This window comes from Pan troglodytes, chromosome 10 (genome assembly GCF_028858775.2).
Source record: "Pan troglodytes isolate AG18354 chromosome 10, NHGRI_mPanTro3-v2.0_pri, whole genome shotgun sequence".
In the NCBI taxonomy this organism is placed as follows: Eukaryota; Metazoa; Chordata; class Mammalia; order Primates; family Hominidae; genus Pan; species Pan troglodytes.
The window spans coordinates 55,320,217-55,341,416 of NC_072408.2; the positions used below are offsets into that span (position 1 = coordinate 55,320,217).

The following is a 21,200-nucleotide window of genomic DNA, read 5'->3' on the forward strand; positions in this document are numbered from 1 at the left end:
TTAACATATTTACCTGTTTTACTTCCAGTGACTTGATCATCTGATGCACCAGTGGTGGTTCCTAATGATTGAAAGTAGGAAAAAAGATTCTGAGTATGTTTTGACATGTAATCAATCACTGAGGAAACCATTCAGCAATTAATATTTAAAGCTCAGGATGGAAAGCAATTGCTGGTTCATTTTAGTCATCTGTTCACCTGAGACAGAACCTTCTGGGCCAGTCTTGACTCCTGCAGATTCTGTAGTAATACCTATAATATCCACTGGGTTAATAGTCCAGGGAATTACTGCTCCTACTACCCTCTCCAGAAATCTATGTCCTAAGGCCAGGCATTGGAAAAGGCTGGTTCAGAAGCCAGCTCAGGGGAATGGATGGGAGGACCTGCCCTCCCTACACGATAATCTTTCAGATCCAGAAGCAAACTCATGACACAACTCAATGGCTATGCTAACCTCCGAGACCCCTAGTTCTCAGTGATTTCACAACAGTGACTCTGATGGCTTCTAAGGAAGCTTTGGCCTCTGGAAGAGGAAATGAAGCAGAAAAGATGTTTGGGTTTACATATTCCTCCTTGAAATTAAACAAGTGATGACTGCCACTGAAAATATTCACTTACCTGTAACAGAACTTCCAGGTGCAACAGTTGTGTGAGAGATGATGCCACTGGAACCTGGAATCACTAAGAGGAAGAAACTTATGTCATTTAATTTACATTAACAGAAGGATTAGAAGAAAAACATTATGTTTTTTGTTAACTCAGAGGGCCTATTCCAGAATTCCTCATACACCTTTCAACAAGGATACTTCATTCCAAAAAAGATTAAAAAAAGCAAAGGCTAAGCTCTCATATTAGAAGTATCCTTATTCTCTGAATACTGGTAAATATCAGGCAGCTATTCACACTTTCCCATGCTCACCTGTTTGACTGCTGGAGAGTTGGCTCCCCAGTGCAGTGGTCATAGATCCTGTAGAAGAGAAAAGAGAGAGAATATTCTGCTGCCTATAAATGTAAAAATTAGAGTGAAACACTAGTATTCTGAAATTTGGGGGCTTGGACAAAGATTTCCATAGGAGATCACTCTGTATTTATTTCAATCAATTTGAATTGTTAGAACTATTTCACCAACTTCCCATTTTTACTTGGGACTGTTACTGCTTCAGTGATTCCAGAGAAAGTTGTAGCCTCTGAGAAAAAGGGAAAAAGAATAGCAGTGAGGGCAAAGATTAGAAGAATCTGAGAAAAGCATGGTAGGATCACCCAGGCAGACACCTCACTGAGGAGCCCTTCCCAAATAGTGGTTCCTCCCAGCCTGGTGCTTTACCTGAGTTGGAGCTCCCAGGGGCAACTGTCGTACCAGAGAGCACTTTAGCTGTGCCTAGGCAGGAAAGAAAAGAAAAAGATCAACAGAGCGACACATTTGTAACCCTTAGAAGAATGTGGCCAGCATCATGTCTACCTGGGACCTTGGAGCAGCAAAAGATACCTCCTGGACCTATAAATGACAGGAGGTGGCATTTTCTATGTTTACCATGTACCTTTGTAAGGCCAAGGTTAATGCAGTGGCTAATGTGCCTGCTGATCATTTTTGCCAAGATTGAAGGTCATATAGAAGGCTTTCTCCAAATTTACCTGTCTTACTTCCTGGTGCTCCAGTGGTGGCTCCTAATGAAAAGGAAAAGAGAGAAGGAGGAGGAGGAGGAGGAGGAAGAGGGAAAAAAAGGAGAAAAAGAAAGAAGAAAGGAAATTTTGAATTTTTACTCTTGAACTAAAATGTGAAAGCTTAATGATTTCTATGCCAAATACAAGTCAGTACTGCAATGATACACATACTGAGTTATTTTCAAAGGAAAAACCCTTTCAGAGCCACAGCTACCGTAACTCTCCGCTCTAGAGGCCTTGAACCCTGAGGCTAGTCCTAGAGAAGAAAAAGCCTTTTGGAAATTTGGGCCCAAGTTGTTCCAAATCTGAAAGGAAATCCTTGTTCCTTTGAAACAGCTTCAAAAGGAAATGAAAAACTCTACTCCACATTAAAGAGATCCTTTGCATAATCTATGCAAACTTTCTATAATTTAAAATTATTCCAAAATTAAAAGTTCATTGAGAAAATGTTTTCCCTAACAAATCTATCAAAATACAACAGTAAATAATGAAACCCCCGTAATCTTCACCTGATTTTATTTCTGCTCCAGTGGTGCTACTTCCTCCTAGGAAAGTTGTGGTCTCTTAAAGATGGAAAGAAAACCAAAATTAATTGAGTGTTAAGGAAAAAGGATGAGCTAAGTGATATCATTACATGAGAGGAGTCCAATTCAAAATGTCTTGCCACCTACTAAGTTAGAAAAGAAACTTTTCTGACTTTAAAAGTGATGTAAACCTTCAATACACAAGTGTATTTTTTAAAATGGGGAATAAAATAATTTTAACTCATACAGTTCTTAATTAGACTTTAGGTAGTTCTTAATTGGAATAAGATATGTAAACCTCTTAATAAAAATGTTTATATTACAAACTCATCAATGATAGATATACTCACTACTATTATCATTTTCATTGATTTAAGTATCAGAATTTTCATGTGCAAGAATTTTGCCAGAGGGAGTGGAGACAATCTCAAGGCTGGCCACAAATTGCCTTTGCTTGGATGTCCTCTCTTCAAAAAAAAAAAAAAAAAAAAAAAAATTGCCAGCAGCTACCACGTCGGAACTTGGAATTAGAGAGTGAAAGGAATCAATATCTTTATTCTTTACCCAAAATAAAAATAAGAAAGAGAATGGCTGAGGATGAAGGTGAGGAAACTGTGTTTTCTCAATGTGCCAACAAGCTCTTTTTTAGACGTTTCTAGACCCAGGAGTCGAATCTGTATATGTTTTCCATGCACCATTTCTATCTCAGAAAATTTAATGGCAAAAATTTCATTATCTCAATTACTTCCTTTAGATATCAATGAGAGAAAGAAAGACATTTCTCTCCAATCACCCAACTGATTCTCTGTGCCTTAGCTCCATGGTGAAGTCTCCCTGAAGCAGGGGAAAGGAAGATAAAGGAGTCTGAGTGTCACATTTGGTAATTAGGTAAAATCCTGCCAATCTGATAATGCTTGTTCTGAAAATACTCTTCACAGGAAGTACAAGCATTAGATGTGATTCAGGCAACGTTGTCTACTGGGAAGCAGGTCGTGCTTCATCAGGGCTTACCTGCAGTGGGTCCAGTGCCAGTCACTCCACTTGCTCCAGGAGAAGTTGTAGCTGCTGAGAGTGAAAACAAAACAAAACAAAACAAAACAAAATGGAAAACATTCCAGGATTTAGAAAGGGAATGGTCTGCTTTTGCATAGAAGCAGCAAAAGGGAAGACATATGATTGTAGAAAGCATCCAAGAAATGGCTGTGTGCCAAATTGTGGACTCACCTGTGCTGAAACTTCCAGGGGCAACTGTTGTGCCAGGTGCCACCCCAGAGGTGCCTGAAACACAAAGGGATTGAGGTGACCATGGTGAATGAGTAAGTCAAATGAAGACCTGAATCTAAAAGGGATATACTATATTTATTTTCTATAAAAGAAGTCATTTCCCCTTAGGATATGGCAGTTGGTGAACTAGATGCATTTGCCTGCTGTCAATACTTCACAACTAGAGCAGATAGAGAGACAGTGCCCTCAGCTTCAGGCACTTCTGGAGTTTGATAAAAGGGAAACTAGATGGATTTCCCCAATGCTCACCTGCTTGCTTTCCTGGTGCTGCAGTGATGCCTGCTGTGAGATAGAAAGGAGGGGGGAAAATGTTTTAAATGTGCTGAAACCATCAGATATAGGAGAAAATAAAAAGCAAGAAAATGTGTAAGCATGCGCACACATATAAATGCATGTGTCCTGGGTCCATGGGGCTCTTTTGTATTTCACACACTCTCATGGAAAACTTTCTGAATTCCACCTCAAATGCTAGTGACAGTTGTAATACAAATGAAAAAATTCCATTCCGTCCTCAGACATAAATCTGTAAGTCTCCATTCTGGAATTATTAGATTAAAAAAATTGTATCTCCACCAGCAAAACTATCTTGAATCACTTGCAGAATCCCTAAATAAAACACAAACTCTCTCAAGCGAAGCTTAAGAGACCTAATACTTATGATGCCAAATCAGGGGCTGTTTCTTCTCACCGGTTTTGAATCCAGTTCCAGAAGTACCAGTCTCTTCAATGGAATTTGTGGCCTCTGAGGGAAGAAAGAGTGGTGAAGTCTGTGAATTTGGAATACTGGGAGAGGATACTGAGGTGGGACTTTATCATAGCAGCCCTAAAAGACATAGCATGACATTTGACATTAAGTAAGACACATTTCCTTCTTGTTAGGCTACCTGTGTTAGAACTTCCAGATAGAATGGTCGTTCTAGAAGATTCTCCCATGATATCTGAAATGGAAAAAAATAGAAATGGAATAATAGAGCATTGTGTCCCCATTTAAGCTTGGAAGGATCAACATGGCAACCCTAAAGCATTGAAGCCCTTTCCTGAGAACATTCTATTTCTATAAAGAACAGAAAATGAACAACTTCCTAGCACTTCATTTTCCAGGCCAACCAGAGATGAATGTGTTGCTACTGGGTTTCTCTTTCACTATGTCACAAGGGTAGACACCAATAACAGACAAATAGAGAGCCAAATCATGAGTGAACTTCCATTCACAATTGCTTCAAAGAGAATAAAATACCTAGGAATCCAACTTACAAGGGACGTGAAAGACCTCTTCAAGGAGAACTACAAACCACTGCTCAACAAAATAAAAGAGGTCACAAACAAATGGAAGAACATTTCATGCTCATAGATAGGAATAATCAATATCGTGAAAATGGCCATACTGCCCAAGGTAATTTATAGATTCAATGCCATCCCCATCAAGCTACCAATGACTTTCTTCACAGAATTGGAAAAAACTACTTTAAAATTCATATGGAACCAAAAAAGAGCCCGCATCACCAAGTCAATCCTAAGCCAAAAGAACAAAGCTGGAGGCATCACGCCACCTGACTTCAAATTATACTACAAGGCTACAGTAACCAAAATAGCATGGTACTGGTACCAAAACAGAGACATAGACCAAGGGAACAGAACAGAGACCTCAGAAATAATACCACACATCTACAATCATCTGATCTTTGACAAACCTGACAAAAACAAGAAATGGGGAAAGGATTCCCTATTTAATAAATGGTGCTGGAAAACTGGCTAGCCATATGTAGAAAGCTGAAACTGGATCCTTTCTTATACCTTATACAAAAATTGATTCAACATGGATTACAAACTTAAATGTTAGACCTAAAACCATAAAAACCCTAGAAGAAAACCTAGGCAATACCATTCAGGACATAGGCATGGGCAAGGACTTCATGACTAAAACACCAAAAGCAAAGGCAACAGAAGCCAAAATTGACAAATGGGATCTAATTAAACTAAAGAGCTTCTGCACAGCAAAAGAAACTACCATCAGAGTGAACAGGCAACCTACAGAATGGGAGAAAAATTTTACAATCTACCCATCTGACAAAAGGCTAATATCCAGAATCTACAAAGAACTTAAACAAATTTACAAGAAAAAATCAAACAACCCTATCAAAAAGTGGGCGAAGGATATAAACAGACACTTCTCAAAAGAAGACATTTATGCAGCCAACAGACACATGAAAAAATGCTCACCATCACTGGCCATCAGAGAAATGCAAATCAAAACCACGATGAGATACCATCTCGCACCAGTTAGAATGGCGATCATTTTTTAATGATCAAGTCAGGAAACAACAGGTGCTGCAGAGGATGTGGAGAAATAGGAACACTTTTACACTGTTGGTGGGACTGTAAACTAGTTCAACAATTGTGGAAGACAGTGTGGCGATTCCTCAAGGATCTAGAACTAGAAATACCATTTGACCCAGCCATCCCATTACTGAGTATATACCCAAAGGATTATAAATCATGCTGCTATAAAAACACATGCACATGTATGTTTACTGTGACACTATTCACAATAGCAAAGACTTGGAACCAACCCAAATGTCCATCAATGATAGACTGGATTAAGAAAATGTGGCACATATATACCATGGAATACTATGCAGCCATAAAAAAGGATGAGTTCACGTCCTTTGTAGGGACATGGATGAAGTTGGAAACCATCATTCTGAGCAAACTATCACAAGGACAGAAAACCAAACATGTTCTCACTCATAGGTGGGAATAGAACAATGAGAACACTTGGACACAGCATGGGGAACTTCATACACTGGGGCCTGTCATTGGGTGGGAGGAGGGGGAAGGGATAGCATTAGGACGTATACCTAATGTAAATGACGAGTTAATGGGTGCAGCACACCAACATGGCACATGTATACATATGTAACAAACCTGCACGTTGTGCACATGTACCCTAGAACTTAAAGTATAATAATTTTAAAAAGGCATTTCTGAAATCGACCTGTCTTAATTCCTGGTGTTCCAGTGGTGGCTCCTAATAAAAAGAAAAAGAAGAAGAAGAAGGATGAGAAAGAAGGAAGGAAGGAAGGAAGGAAAGAAAGAAAGAAAGAAAGAAAGAAAGAAAGAAAGAAAGAAAGAAAGAAAGAAAGAAAGAAAAGAAAGAAAAAGAAAGAAAGAAAGAAAGAAAGAAAGAAAGAAGGAAAGAAAGAAAGAAAGAAAGAAAGAAAGAAAGGAGAAAGAAGAAAAAAGAAAATTTTGAATTTTTATCTCTGAAGTAAAACATGACAACCTAATGGGTTCTGTGCTGAATACAGGTCTACACTATGGTGATATGCAGACTATGCTCTTCTCAAAAGGAAATCATTTCAGAGCTGTAGCTACTACAGCTCTCCTCTCCAGAGGCCTAGAACCCTGAAGTTAGTCTCTAGGAAGGGAAAGCCTTCAGGAAATTTGGGCCCACATGTTTACAAATCCAAATCTAAGAAGAAACTCTGTTTCCCCTGAAATATTACAGCCTTAAAAGAAATTTAAAAGTACACTCCACATTAAAGCGATTCTTTGCATAATCAATGCAAATTTTCTGTAACTTAAAAACTTATTGTTGAAAAATGTTTCCTGTAAGAAATCTATCAAAATACAACAATAAATAATGAATACTGCAAAATATTTACCTGATTTTATTTCAGTTCTAGTGGTGCCAGTTCCACCTAGGGAAGTTGTAGTCTCTTAAAGATGGAAAGAAAACCAAAATTAATTGAGTATTAAGGAGGAGGGATGAGCTAAGTGGATGTCAAGATGTGCAATAAGCCTAATTCAAAATGTCTTGTCACCTACTGTTAAGTCAGAAGAGAAATCCTTCTGACTGTAAACATGATGGAAACCTTCAATATCCAAGTTTAATTGTTAAATGGTGAGATAAAATATTTTCAAATCATATTGTCCTTAATTGAAATTTAAGTGTTTCTTAATTGGAATAATTTATTTAAACTTAATTTCAAAAGTATACAGTCAGAACTGAAATTAATCATAAATGATTGATATGCTTATTACTATTATCATCCTTATATATTAAGTATTAGATTTTTCACATGCGAGCATTTTGCCAGAGGCTACCACATTGAAACTTGGAATTAAAAAGTGATAGGAATCAAAATCTGAATTCTTTACCCATAATGAGAATGAACATGTCGTATCATGAAGGTGTGGGAACTATGTGTTTTCTCAAAGTGCCAAGAAGTTCTTTTCAGAGGTTTCTAGAACCAGGATTTAACGTATATATGTTTTCCATGCACCATTTCTGTCTCACAGAAAATTTAAATGACAAAACTTTCAATAACTCAATTATTTCCTTTAGATATCAATGAGAGAAATAAAACCATTTCTCTCTAATCACACAACTGATTCTCAGTGCCTTAGCTTCATGGTGAAGTCTCCTTGGAACAGAAGAAAGAAAAACCAAGGAATTTGAGTGTCGGGCCTTTAGTCATTTAGGTAATATCCTGCCTATCTGGTAATCTATGTTCAAAAAAGACTCTTTACAGGAAATACAAATACTGCATGTGATTGAGGCAATGTTGTCTACTGGGAAGGAGGTAGTGGATTGTCAGTGCTTACTTGAAGTGGTTCTAACCCCAGTCATTCCACTTGCTCCAGGAGAAGTTGTGGCTGCTGGCAGAGGAAGGACATGAATGGAAAGGATTCAGGGGGGATGGAATGGAACGGTGATGCTTCTGCATTGAAACACTCAATGGGAAGATATTATAGCAAGCACCCATAAAAGGATTCCCCGCCACACAGTGGATTCACCTGTGCTGAAACTTCCAGGGGCAACTGTTGTGCTAGGCGCCACCACAGAGGTGCCTGAAACACAAAGGGATTGAGGGGACCCAAATCTTAAAGGGATATGCTGTATTTATGTATTTATTTATTTCCTACAACATACATCTCTCTCTGAGCATGAGGCTGATGGTGAACTATATATATTTGCCTGCTTTCAAAAATTCATAACCAAAGCACATAGAAAATGTTTCCAACTTCAAGCACAACTACAAATTTGATAAAAGGGAAACTAGATGCATTTTCCTGATGCTCACCTGCTTGCCTCCCTGGGGCTGAAGTGATGCCTACTGTGAGGTATATAAGAAGAGAGAAAAAAGATTTAAATGTGTTGAAACTTCATATGTTGGAGAAAATATTGGGAAAGCCAATCGTAAGATACATATACACATATGCATGCATGCACCCTGGTTCCACGGGGCACTTTCCTACCTCACACACATTCACACATGTACACACAGAAAACTATCTGGCTTCCAGCTCAAATGCTGGTGATACTAGTAACAAAATGGGAAAATCCCATCCCATCCTCAGCCTTGATGAAAGGAGACTCAATTTTAGAATAAGTAGCCTTTCAAAAAAGATTTCTCCCTAATAACAAACCTGTAGTGCATCACTTGCAGTGTCTTTATAAAAACCACAAACACCCTCAAGGAAAGTTAAAAGACCTAATCTAGATGACCCCAAATTATGGGCTTTTTAGTCTCACCAGTTTTGAATATAGTTCTGGAAGTTCCAGTTTCTTCAATGGAAGTTGTGGGCTCTGAGGGAACAAATAGAGTAGGGAAGTCTGTGAATTTGGAATACTGAGAGGAGATACTGGGGTGTTATTTTATCATAGCAGCCCTAAAAGAGATATCATGACATCCGACATTAAATATGAGGCACTTTATTCCTGTTAAGCTATGTGTGTTAGAACTTCCAGATATAATGGTTGTTCCAGAAGATTCTCCAGGGGTACCTAAAAAGCAAAAGGGATAAATGCGGCAATAGAGCATTTTCTCCCCATTTATGCTTGGAAGCATCAATGTAGCCCTAAAGCACTGGAAGCCCTTTCCTGAGGATACTCTGTCTCTGTAGCGAATAGAAAATGAACAACTTCTAGCACTTCATTTTCCAGGCCAACCTGAGATGGATGTGCTGCTGCTGGGTTTCCCTTTTACTATAAGGCAAAGTAGAATAGGGTTTAAATCACACTGACCTGTTTCCCTTCCAGGGACATATCCTCCTGATGTGCCAGAAGTGCCTACAGGAGAAATACAGGAGAAATCTTGCTTAAGGTTTTAACCTTATAAGCAGGATTTTCGATACAGCTATAGGGGCATTTAAATAATCAGTTGACTTCATGAAGCTTTCTAGTGAGGGGAGAGAAGAAATAAACATCTTGTATAGCTAAATGAGAAAAATGATAGAAAGTGTCCAGCTGTGGGTGGAAAGGTAAATTGGGTAAAGGACGGCTAGACGTTCTGGAAGGATGGGATACGTGTAATAGACTCTCAAGCCTCATATCAGAAAAAAAATGTCTCCATAAGCCAGGGTACTGAAGACAGCCTAGCTGAGCCATCTGAGCTCATGGAATCACAAGCAGAATAACTGACCAGATATAGGACACAATATGGCCCCAGAGAAAATTCCCCCTCCCTCAAAAGCCTTCACATTATTTATTCCCTGTATCCACCCAGATAGAGAGATGATGAGAGCCTCAGGCCTCAGCCTAACAAGCTTACCGCCCGGTGGTCCTGCTCGGGTGGTCCCACTGCCTCCTGAGAAAGTTGTGGCCTCTGACAAAGAAAGGAATTGGATGTATGAAGTCTGCACAGGACATTCTGGGGCCCCATAAGCTGTATTGCCCAAGGGGCCATGTTGAGAATTCCTGACCTGTGTGGGCACTTCCAGCTGCCAGAGTTTTACCCTCAGTAGTACCTGAAATAAGAGAGGATTGTGATTAGTTGGTCAATCTGTTGTCATTAATGAAATGGTTATAGACTCCTATAGAAAAAAAAACATTTTTATTAAACACACCAGAAAATTTATTTCTCTAGAGTTTCTGTTTTTTTTTTTTTTTTTAAGAGTTAATCCATATATTGCCCATGGACCATATAGTTCCTTTGGCAAGTTTATAGAGAAAGTCCTCTACCACAGAGTTCCTTATTTAGGGTATTGTTACAGATAGATAGATTTGGGCCCACGTCACCTCTATAACTGTCAGAGAATGGGCTCCATGATGCCCTGATGAAGGGTCCTTAGACCCAAAGCACAAGACATAAGGAGGAAATGTTGAAGTGTCTGAACTATATTTATTGATGTTAAATATTGATAATCTGCTAAATGTTTTTCTAATATGCCAAATATGGGAAATTCAGACTTTTGCCTTATTCTAGCAAGACATGGAAAATCATATCAATGTACACTTAGTTCCTTAACTGAGCTCACCTGTGATTGTTTCAGCTCTTGTTTTTCCACTTTCTCCTAAAGAAGTCGTGGCCTCTGTAAAAGAGGGAAAAAGAATAGCAGTGAGGGCAAAGATTTGAAGAATCTGAGAAAAGCATGGTAGGATCACCCAGGCAGACACCTCACTGAGGAGCCCTTTCCAAGCACTGGCTCCTCCCACCCTGGTGTTTTACCTGAGTTGGAGCTCCCAGGGGCAATTGTTGTAGCAGAGGGCACTCCAGCTGTGCCTAGATAGGAAAGAAAAGAGAAAGATCAACATAGAGACCCTTTTATGACCCTTGAAAGAATGCGGCTGACAGCATGTCCATCTGTGACTTCAAAGCAGGAAAAGACGCTTCCTGGTCCTATAACTGACAGGAGAGGCATTTTCCATGTGTATTGTGTTCCTTGGTAAGGCCGAGGTTAACGCAATGGCTAATATGCTTGTCCTGACTTTTTTTTTTTTTTTTTTTTGCCAATGTTGAAGGTCATTTGAAAGGCTTTCCCCAAGTTTACCTGTCTTACTTCCCGGTACTCTGGAGGTGGCTCCTAATGAAAAGAAAAAGAGAAGGAGAAGAAGGAGGAGGAAAGAAAGAGAAAGAAGGAAGAAAAAATATTTTGAATTTTTATCTCCGAACTAAAATATGGGCATCTTAATGATTTCTACACTGATCTGAAGCTAGTACACTAATGTTATATAGACTGTGCTCTTTTCAAAGGGAAAACCATTTCAGAGCCAGAGCTATTATTGTAACCCTCCTCTGCAGAATCCTAGACCCCTGAGGTTAGTATCTGAAAAGGCAAAGCCTTTAGGAAATTTGGGCCTACATATTTACAAATCCAAATCCAAGGAGAATCTCTGTTTCCCTTAAAATATTATAGCTTTAAAGGAAATTTAAAACCACATTCCATATTAAAGTGATTTTTGCATTATCAATGCAAATTTTCTGTAACTTAAAATTATTTCAAAATTTAAAGTTCATTAATAAAAGTTTTTCTCTACAAAATCTATCAAAATACAACAATAAATGTAAATACTCCAAAGTCTTTACCTGATTTCATTTCTGCTCCAGTGGTGCCACCTCCTTCTAGGGAAGTTGTGGTTTCTTAAAGATGAAAAGAAAACTAAAATTAATTTAGTATTAAGGAAGAGGGATGGGCAAGTGGATGTCACTACATGAGATAAGCCCAATTCAAAATGTCTTGTCACCTACTAAGTCAGAAAAGAAGACCTCCTGACTATAAAAGTGATGGAAACCTTTAATACACACATTTAATTGTTAAAATGGGGAGATAAAACATTTTAACTCACATGGTTCTTAGTTGGACCTTAGTTATTTCTTAATTGGAATAAGATATGTAGAATTCTTAATAAAAAAGGGTATATAGTAAGGAACTCATAAATGATAGATATGCTCACTACTATCATCATCATTATTTATTGCTTTAAATATTATAATTTTCATGTGCAAGAATTTTGCCAGTGGCTACAAAAAATGAACTTGGTATTAGAGAACTATGGGAATCAGTATCTCAATCTTTAGCCATAATGAGAACAAAATGGCCTACAATGGGGTAAGGGAGCTATGTTTTCTCAGCGTGTCAACAAGCTCTTTTCAGAGGTTCTAGAATCAAGAGTTAATTTATATATGTTCTTCACACCATTTATATCTCATAGAATATTTAATGACAGCCATTCCAATAACTCAATTACTTCCTTTAGATATCAGTGAGAGAAAGACATTTTTTTCTAATCACCCAACTGATTCTCAGTGCCTTAGCTCCATGCTGAAGTCTCCTTGAAGCAGAGGAAATGAAGATAAAAGAGTTTGAGGATCTGACGTTTGGTTATTAGGTAAAATCCTGCCTAACCAGTAATCTTTGTTCAGAAAATGCTCTTCACAGGAGGTACAAACAGTAAATGTGATTCAGATAACCTTGTCTACTAGGAAGCAGTTAGTAGTTCATCAGTGCTTACCTGCAGCAGGTCCAGCCCCAGTCGTTCTACTTGCTCCAGGGGAAATTGTGGCTATTGAGAGAGGAGGGACATAAATGAAAAAAATTCAGGGGCCTAGGGATGGAATGGTGGTGCTTCTGCATAGAAGCACCAAAGGAAAGACATTATTGTAGCAAGCACTCAAGAAACGATTCCTGTGGAATCAGTAAAGAAGCTGTGGACTCACCTGTGCTGAAACTTCCAGGGGAAACTGTTGTGCCAGGTGCCACCCGAGAGGTGCCTGAAACACATTATATCTCTTTTAGGGTCAGGTCTTCATTTGACTTACTGACCATTACGACTCAGTAAGTCAAGTGAAGACCTGACTCTTAAAGGGATATAATGTATTTATTTGCCATAACTGAAATCTCTTTTTTTGAGGTTGTGGCAGAGGGTGAACTAGATGTATTTGCTTGCATTCAACAATTCATAACCAAAGCAAATAGAGAAATACTGTTTGCAACTTCAGGTGCTTCTCCTGGAAATTTAATAGAAGGGAAACTAGATGCATTTCCCTAATGTTGACAAACTTGCTACCCTGGCACAGTGATGCCTGCTGTGAGATAGAAAGAAGGGGAAATAAGGTTTAAGTGTGCTGCAAACTAGATGTAGGGCAAAATATTGACAAAGCAAAGTTTTACCCATATACAGATACACAGATATGCATGCATGCATCCTGTTTCCATGGAATTTTTTTCTATTTCACACACATACACACACTCACACACACACACAAGGAAAACATTCTGAATTCCAGCTCCAATTCTGGTGATAGGTGTAACACCACCCGGAGACATCTCAACCCATTTGCAGACATGGAGCAGTGAGGCTCAATTCTAAAATTAGTAGATTTCCAAAAAAAATTATCTCTATAGAGAATTCATTTGTAATTGCTTGCAGTGTACCTAAATAAAATGTAAATACTCTTAAGAGAAGCTTGATTCCTAATCTGGATGACCCCAAATCATGGACTGTTTATTCTCACCAGTTTTGAAGCCAGTTCCAGAAGTACCAGTCCCTTTTGTGGAAGTCGTGGCCTCTGAGGAAAAAAAAGTAGGAGAATAGTGACATCTGGGAATTGGAATACTACAGAGAATATTGGGGTATTACTTTATAATAGCATCCCTAAAAGAGATATCATGACATCTGACATTAAATAAGAGGCATTCCCTTCCTGTTAAGCTACCTGTGTTAGAACTTCCAGGTATAATGGTTGTTCTAGACAATTCTCCAGTGGTACCTAAAATGCCAAAAAAGGGAAATGGAGCAATAGATCATTATCTCCCCAGTTAAGCTTGGAAGCATCCATGTGTGGCCCTAAAGTACTGGAAGCCCTTTCCTGAGGACACTGTATCCCTGTAGAGAATGGAAAATGAACAATCTCCAAGTACTTGATTTTCCAGGCCAACCTGGGCCGTGTGTGTTGCTACTGGGTTTCCCTTTCTCTATGAGGGAAGGGACAAATAAGGCTTAAATCACCCTGACCTGTTTCCCTTCCAGGAGCATAGCCCCCTGGTGTGACAGAGGTGCCTACAGGATAAACAAAGCACACTTCTATATTTATAAGTAGGACTCTTTGACACAACTTGGAGGATTTTAATAATCAGTTGTTTTCATTAAGTTTTGTAGGAGGGGAGAAATATCATGTGTAAGTAAAGGAGAAAAATGATAGAAAATGTCTCAAACTGTGGGTGGAAAGGAAAACTGGGTAAGGAGAGTTGGAAGTCCTGGAAAGTTGGAATATATGCAATATACGCTCATACTTCATATCAGAAAAAAATTGTTTCCATAAGCCAGGACACTGAAGACAGCCTGGCTGAGACATCTGAGGTCATGAATTCACAAGCAGAATAACTAACCAGGTTGATATGACACTGTGGCCACAGAGAAAATGCAGGACCCTCCCTCAAAAGACTTTCACTGCATTACTGTTCATTACTGTTCACTGCAGCCACCCACATAGAGAGATGATGAGAGCCCCAGGCCTCAGCCTGACAAGCTCACCTCCTGGCAGTCCTGCTCGGGTAATCCCACTGCCTCCTGGGAAAGTTGTGGCCTCTGAGAGAGGAAGGAATTGGAGGTATAAAGACTGGACAGGACATTCTGGGTTTCCCAAAGCTAATATTGCTTAAGGGGCCATGTTCAGAATTCCTGACCTGTGTGGGCACTTCCAGGTTCCAGAACTTTGCCAGAGGTGCCCTCGGTAGTACCTGAAATAAGAAAGGTGGTCAGTTGGTCAATGTGTTGCCTCTCATGAAATGGGCATGGGCTCCTAAAGGAAAGATAATAACTTTGTTTCTTCAATATACCAGTACATTTATTTCCCTGGGCTTTCTAGTTTTAAGAGTTTATCCATATATTGCTTGTGGAATATATAATTCTCTCAGTGAGTTTACACAGAAAGTCCTCCACCACTGACACCCTTTTTTAAGGGTTTAATTACAGGGAGATAGATTCAGGCCAAGTCACCTCTATAACTGCAAGGGAATGGGCCCCACGCTAGCCTGATGAAGAGGGCTTTGACACAGGGAACAAAACACAAGGAGGGAACGTTGAAGTGTTGGAACTGTATCTATTGATGTTAAATATTGAACATCTGCTAAATATGTTTTTAATATGCCAAATGTTGCCATATTAATATGCCAAAAAATATGGCATATGTTTTTAATATGCCAGAAGTCAAAGAATTTTGCTATATTTCAAGTGAGACATGGGAAGTTATTACAAAGTACACTTAGTTCCTTAACGGAGCTCACCTGTGATTATTTCACCTCTTGTTTTTCCATTTTCTCCTACAGAAGTTGTGGCTTCTGCAAATGAGAGAAGAGGAATAACAGTGAGGACAAAGATTTGAAGAATCTGAGAAGAGTATGGTAGGATCACCCAGGCAGACAACTCACTGAGGAGCCCTTCCCAAGCACTGGTTCCTCCCAGCCTGGTGCTTTACCTGAGTTGGAGCTCCCAGGGGCAACTGTTGTACCAGAGGGCACTGCAGCTGTGCATAGATGGGGGAAAAAAAAAGATCAATGTGAGAACAACTTTGTGATCCCTGGAAGAATGTGGGCAACAAGTCTATCTGTGACTTTGAAACAGCAAAAGATACTTCTGGACCTATAACTGACAGAAAGATAAACGTGTTGCATGTCTACCATTTGACTTTGCGAAGCCAAGGTTAACACCATGGCTAATATACCTGCCAATCTTTGCCAAGGTTAAAGGTCATGTAAAAGGCTTTTTCCATATTTACCTAATGAAAAAAAAAGAAGGGAGAAGAGAAGGAGGAGGAGGAAGATAAGAGGAGTAGGAAGAGGAGAAGGAAGAGGAAGAAGAGAAGAAAGAAGCGGCAGAGGAGGAAAAAAAAGAAGCCGGAGGAGAAGAAGCAAGAGGAGGAGGCAGAGGAGAGGAGGAGGAAGAGGAGGAGGAGAAAGAGGAGAAAGAAGAGGGAAAAAAAGTATGAAGAGAGAGAAAAAGAACAAGGAAGAGGATGAGGTAGAGAAAGAGAAGAAAGGAACAGGAGGAGAGGAAAGACGGGGAACAAGAAGAAAAGAAAAAGGAGGAGGAGGAGGCAGAGAAGAAAGAAGATTTAGAATTTTTTCTTTGAACTAAAATGAGACATCTTAATGATTTCTAAGCTGAATAGAAGTCAGTACTGTAATGTAACACAGACTAAGCTCTTTTCACAGGAAGAACCATTTCAGAGCCAGAGCTATTATATCTACTCTCTCAAGAGGCCTAGAACCCAGGGGTTAGTCCCTGAGAAGGGAAAGCCTTTAAGAAATTTGGGGCCAAGTGGTTCCAAATCCGAATCCAAAAAGTATTGCTGGTTTCCTCGAAATACCATAGCCCCCAAAGGATATAAAAACTTCATTGCACATGAAAGGGATTCTTTGCTTTATCTTTGCACATTTTACATAATGTAATATTTCAAAATAAAAGGCTTAAAAAACCCATTTTCCCTAAGAAATCCATGAACTTGGAATCAAACTGTAACAATAAATAATGAAAATACCCAAATCTTCACCTGATTTTATTTCTGCTCCAGTGGTACCACTTCCTCCTAGGGAAGTTTTGGTCTCTTAAAGATGGAGAGAAAACCAAAATTAATTGAGTATGAAGGAAGAGAGATGCGTTAAGCTGATGAGACTACATGAGACAAATACAATTCAAAATGTCTTATCATCTACTACTAAGTCAGAAAAGAAACCCTTTTCCATGTAAAAGTGTTTATCTTCAAGACACAAGTTTAATTGTCCATTTTTAACTCATGGGTCTTCTTTGGACCTTAGGTAGTTGCAATGGTAATAAGGTATGTAAAGGCCGTACACGATATGTACATAGCAAGGAAATTATAAATGATCAATACGCTCATTACTATTATCATCATTATTTATTGCTTTAAGTATTAGACTTTCCATGAGAAAAAATTTTGCTGGTGACTACCAGTGTGTAGTAATTACATTGTGGAATTAGAAATAAGAATCAATATCTCAATTCTTCACCCATAATGAGAAAGAGAATGGCCTAGGATGGGGATAAGAAAACTATGTGTTTCCTCAATGTGTCAACAAGCTCTGTTCAGAGGTTTCTAGAAGCAAGAGTTAATCTATATATGTTTTCTACACATCATTTGTATCTTGTGGAATATTTAATGAATAAAATGTCAATAACTCAATCACTTCACTTAAATATCAATGAGAGGAAGAAAAACATCTATCTTCAATCTCCTAACTGATTCTCAGTGCCTTGGCTCCATGATGAAGTTTCCTTGAAGCAGAGGAAAGGAAGGTTAAAAAGTTTGAGTGTCTGGCCTTTAGTTATTAGATAAAATCTTGCCTATGTGATAATCTTTCTTCAGAAAAATGCTCTTCACAGACAGTACAAACAGTAGATGCGATTCAGGCAACGTTGTCTACTGGGAGGCAGGTAGTGGTTCGTCAGTGCTTACCTGAGGTGGGGCCAGCCCCAGTTATTCCACTTGCTCCAGAAGAAGTTGTGGCTGCTAAGAGAGGAAGAACATAAATAGAAAAGATTTAGGGGACTTAAAATGGAAAGGTGGTTATTCTGCATAAAAGCACCAAAAGGAAAATCATATTATCACAGCAAGTACCCATGAAAGGATTCCCCACGACACTGTGGACTCACCTGTGCTGAAACTTCCAGGGGCAACTGTTGTGGCAAGAGATACCCCAGAGGTGCCTGAAACACAAAGAGACTGAGGTGATCATGGTAAATGAGTAAATCAAATGAAGAACTGAATCTAAAAGGAATATGCTCTATGTATGTATATATTTATTTATTTATATGCCACCACAGAAATCTCTCACTGAGCATGAGGCAGATGGTGAACTACATGTATTTGCTTGCTTTCAACAATTCAAATCAACGCACATAGAAATTGTTCCCAACTTCAGGCACACCTGGAAATTTGATAAAAGCAAAACTAGATACATTTCCCCAATGCTCACCTGCTTGTTTCCCTGGGGCAGAAGTGATGCCTGCTGTGAGGTAGAAAGAAGAGGGAAAAAAGGGTTTAAATGTATTAAAACTTGAGACATAAGAAAGAAAATACTGAGCCGGCATTTTTGTTCACATATACACTTATAAATGCATGTGTCCTGGGTCCATGGGGCTCTTTTCTGTTTCACATACACACACTGAAAACTTTCTGAATTCCACCTAAACTGCTAGCAATAGTTGTAACACAAATGGAGAAATTCCATCCCATCCTCGGAAATGGAACAGTAATGCTCCATTTTAAAATTAGTAGATTTAAAAAAAATGTATCTCCACCAGCAAATCTATTTTGAATCACTTGCATTGTCCCTAAATAAAATAAACACAAACTCTCTCAAGAAAAGCTTGAGGGACCTAATAATTATGATGCCAAATCATGAGTTGCTTCTTCTCACCAATTTTGAATCCAGTTCCAGAAGTACCTGTCCCTTCTGTGGAAGTGGTGGCCTCTGATGGAAGAAAGAGGAGAATGAAAAAGGCTGGGAATTTAGAATACTGGAAGAAGATATTGGGATATTACTTTACCATAGAAGCCATAAAAGAAATATGACAGCTGACATTAAATAAGAATTTACTTCTTGTTAAGCTACCTGTGTTAGAACTTCCAGATATAATGGTCGTTCCAGAAAATTCTCCAGTGGTACCTAAAATGCCAAAAAAAAAAAAAAAAATTGGGGGGAAGGAAATAAAGCAACAGAGCATTTTGTCTCCGATTAATCTTGGAAGCATCAATGTAGCCCTAAAGCACTGGAAGCCCTCTCATGTGGACACTGTTTCTGTAGAGAATGGAAAATGATCACCTTCCTATCATTTCATTTTCCAGGCCCGCATGTTGGATAGGTTGCTGCTGGAATACCCTTTCACTGAGGCAAGGGGGGAATAGGGCTTTAAATCACCCTGACCTGTTTCCTTTCCAGGAACATATCCCTCTGGTGTGACAGAGGTACCTACAGGAGATATAAATCATTGTTTATATTTATAAGTAGGACTGTGTGATACAACTTGGGGCATTTTAATAATCCGTTGTCTTCCTGAAGCTTTCTAGTGAGGGGAGAGAGGAAACAAACATCATGTGTAAGTATATGAGAAAAATGATAAAAAGTATCAAGCTGTGAGTGGAAAGGCTGGGTAAGGGGAATAGGAAGTCCTGGAAGGTTGGAATATATGAAATATTTTCTAATATGTTTAATCAGAAAAAAATAATGTCTCCATAAACTAGAATAGTGCAGACACCTTGGCTGACAATCCAAGTCATGAAATTTACAAGTCTAATACCTGACCAAGGTTGATATGACACAATATGGCTGAGGAGAAAATGCAGGCCCTTCCTTCAAATGCGTTCACATTATTTGTTCCCTGTACCCACCCTGATAGAGAGATGATGAGAGCCCCAGGTCTCAGTCTGCCAAGCTCACCTCTGGGTAATCCTGCTTGGGTGGCCCCGCTGCCTCCTGAGAAAGTTGTGGCCTCTGAGAGAGAAAGGAATTGGAGGTATGAAGACTGCACAGGACATTCTGGGGTCCCATAAGCTGTATTGGCCAAGGGCCATGTTCTGAATGCCTGACCTGTGTGGACACTTCCATCTTTCAGAGTTCTGCCAGAAATGCCCTCAGTAGTACCCCAAATAGGAAAGGATCATGGACAGTTGGTCAATTTGCTGCCCCTTATGATATAAGCATAGGCTCTTAAAGAAAAAAACTTTTTTCTTCAATACAACAGAAAATTTATTTCTCTGCAGTTTGCATTTTAAGACTTAATCCATATATTATTCATTATATAAACTATAATTCCCTCAGCAAGTTTACAGAGAAAGTCCTCTACCAGCAAGTTCCATTTTTTAGGGTTTAGATACAGAAAGATAGATTTGGGCCCAAGTCACATACATAGCTGTCAGGGAATGAGCCCCATGATATCCTGATAAAGGGATTTTAGAGCCAAGGCACAAGAAACAAGGAGAAAATGTTGAAGTGTCTGACCTATATTTATTGATGTTAAATTTTGAACATCTGCTAAATTTTTGCCTAATATGCCAAATATGGAAAATTCAAAAACTTTTGTCATATTTCAAGAAAGACATGGGAAATTATAACAAAGTACACTTAGTTCCTTAACAGAACTCACCTGTGATTACTTCAGCTCTTGTTATTCTGCTTTCTTCTACAGAAGTTGTGGCCTCTGCAAAACAGGGGAAAAGAATGGCAGTGAGGGCAAAGATTAGAAGAATCTGAGAAGAGTATGGTAGGATCACCCAGGCAGACACCCCACTGAGGAGCACTTTCCAAGCAGTGGTTCCTCTCAGCCTGGTGCTTTACCTGAGTTGGAGCTCCCAGGGGTGACTCTTGTGCCAGAGGGCACTCCAGCTGTGCCAAGGTAGAAAAGAAAAGAGAAAGATGGATATGGGAACTCTTTCATGACCCTTGGAAAAATGTGGCCAACAGTATGTCTATTTGTGACTTTGAAGCAAGAAAGCATACTTCCTGAAATTATAACTGACATGAGGACTAACAGGCTTCAGGTTTATTGTGTGCCTTTGCAAAGCCAAGGGTAATGCAGTGGCTAATATTCCTGCCCCAAATATTATTACCAAGATTTGTTCAAAGTTGAAGGTCATATGAAAGGCTTTCCCCAAGTTTACCTGTCCTACTTTCTGGTGCTGTAGTGGTGGTTCCTACTGAAAATCAAAAGAGAAAGGGAGAAGAAAGAAGAGGAGAAAACAAGAAAGAACAAGAAGGAAGAAAGACAATTTTGAATTTTTATCTCTAAACTAAAATATGACATCTTGGTGATTTCTACATTGTAGAAATCAGTACACTAATGGTATACAGACTAGGCCCTTTTCAAAGGGAAAACCTTTTCAAAACCAGAGCTATTATTGCAAGTCTCCTCTCCAGAGACCTAGAACCCTGAGGTTAGTCTCTCAGATGGGAAAGACTTTAGAAATTTTGGTCTCAAGAGTTTACA

At 39.1% G+C, this 21,200-nt stretch overlaps 1 protein-coding gene across 1 annotated transcript in view; it reads right to left on the reverse strand.

Annotated features, from left to right (window-relative positions):
• The window catches only part of MUC19 (mucin 19, oligomeric), a 188,144-nt gene that overhangs the window by 24,884 nt on the left and 142,060 nt on the right, over positions 1-21,200 (reverse strand). The window contains exons 123-165 of the mRNA XM_063785772.1: positions 20,875-20,910; positions 20,552-20,599; positions 20,361-20,414; positions 19,655-19,708; positions 18,830-18,883; positions 18,635-18,688; positions 18,191-18,223; positions 17,868-17,921; positions 17,671-17,724; positions 16,747-16,800; positions 15,673-15,720; positions 15,482-15,535; positions 14,882-14,935; positions 14,730-14,783; positions 13,912-13,965; positions 13,711-13,764; positions 12,913-12,966; positions 12,708-12,758; positions 11,782-11,835; positions 11,246-11,278; positions 10,924-10,977; positions 10,733-10,786; positions 10,178-10,222; positions 10,027-10,080; positions 9,501-9,545; positions 9,009-9,062; positions 8,557-8,589; positions 8,270-8,323; positions 8,078-8,131; positions 7,135-7,188; positions 6,465-6,497; positions 4,354-4,407; positions 4,158-4,211; positions 3,719-3,751; positions 3,410-3,463; positions 3,197-3,250; positions 2,171-2,224; positions 1,632-1,664; positions 1,324-1,377; positions 1,142-1,186; positions 919-966; positions 618-680; positions 14-61 (exon numbers count right to left, since the gene is read on the reverse strand). Coding sequence (XP_063641842.1) covers positions 14-61; positions 618-680; positions 919-966; positions 1,142-1,186; positions 1,324-1,377; positions 1,632-1,664; positions 2,171-2,224; positions 3,197-3,250; positions 3,410-3,463; positions 3,719-3,751; positions 4,158-4,211; positions 4,354-4,407; positions 6,465-6,497; positions 7,135-7,188; positions 8,078-8,131; positions 8,270-8,323; positions 8,557-8,589; positions 9,009-9,062; positions 9,501-9,545; positions 10,027-10,080; positions 10,178-10,222; positions 10,733-10,786; positions 10,924-10,977; positions 11,246-11,278; positions 11,782-11,835; positions 12,708-12,758; positions 12,913-12,966; positions 13,711-13,764; positions 13,912-13,965; positions 14,730-14,783; positions 14,882-14,935; positions 15,482-15,535; positions 15,673-15,720; positions 16,747-16,800; positions 17,671-17,724; positions 17,868-17,921; positions 18,191-18,223; positions 18,635-18,688; positions 18,830-18,883; positions 19,655-19,708; positions 20,361-20,414; positions 20,552-20,599; positions 20,875-20,910 — 2,133 coding nt within the window. The remainder of the gene's footprint in view (positions 1-13; positions 62-617; positions 681-918; positions 967-1,141; positions 1,187-1,323; positions 1,378-1,631; positions 1,665-2,170; positions 2,225-3,196; positions 3,251-3,409; positions 3,464-3,718; positions 3,752-4,157; positions 4,212-4,353; positions 4,408-6,464; positions 6,498-7,134; positions 7,189-8,077; positions 8,132-8,269; positions 8,324-8,556; positions 8,590-9,008; positions 9,063-9,500; positions 9,546-10,026; positions 10,081-10,177; positions 10,223-10,732; positions 10,787-10,923; positions 10,978-11,245; positions 11,279-11,781; positions 11,836-12,707; positions 12,759-12,912; positions 12,967-13,710; positions 13,765-13,911; positions 13,966-14,729; positions 14,784-14,881; positions 14,936-15,481; positions 15,536-15,672; positions 15,721-16,746; positions 16,801-17,670; positions 17,725-17,867; positions 17,922-18,190; positions 18,224-18,634; positions 18,689-18,829; positions 18,884-19,654; positions 19,709-20,360; positions 20,415-20,551; positions 20,600-20,874; positions 20,911-21,200) is intronic.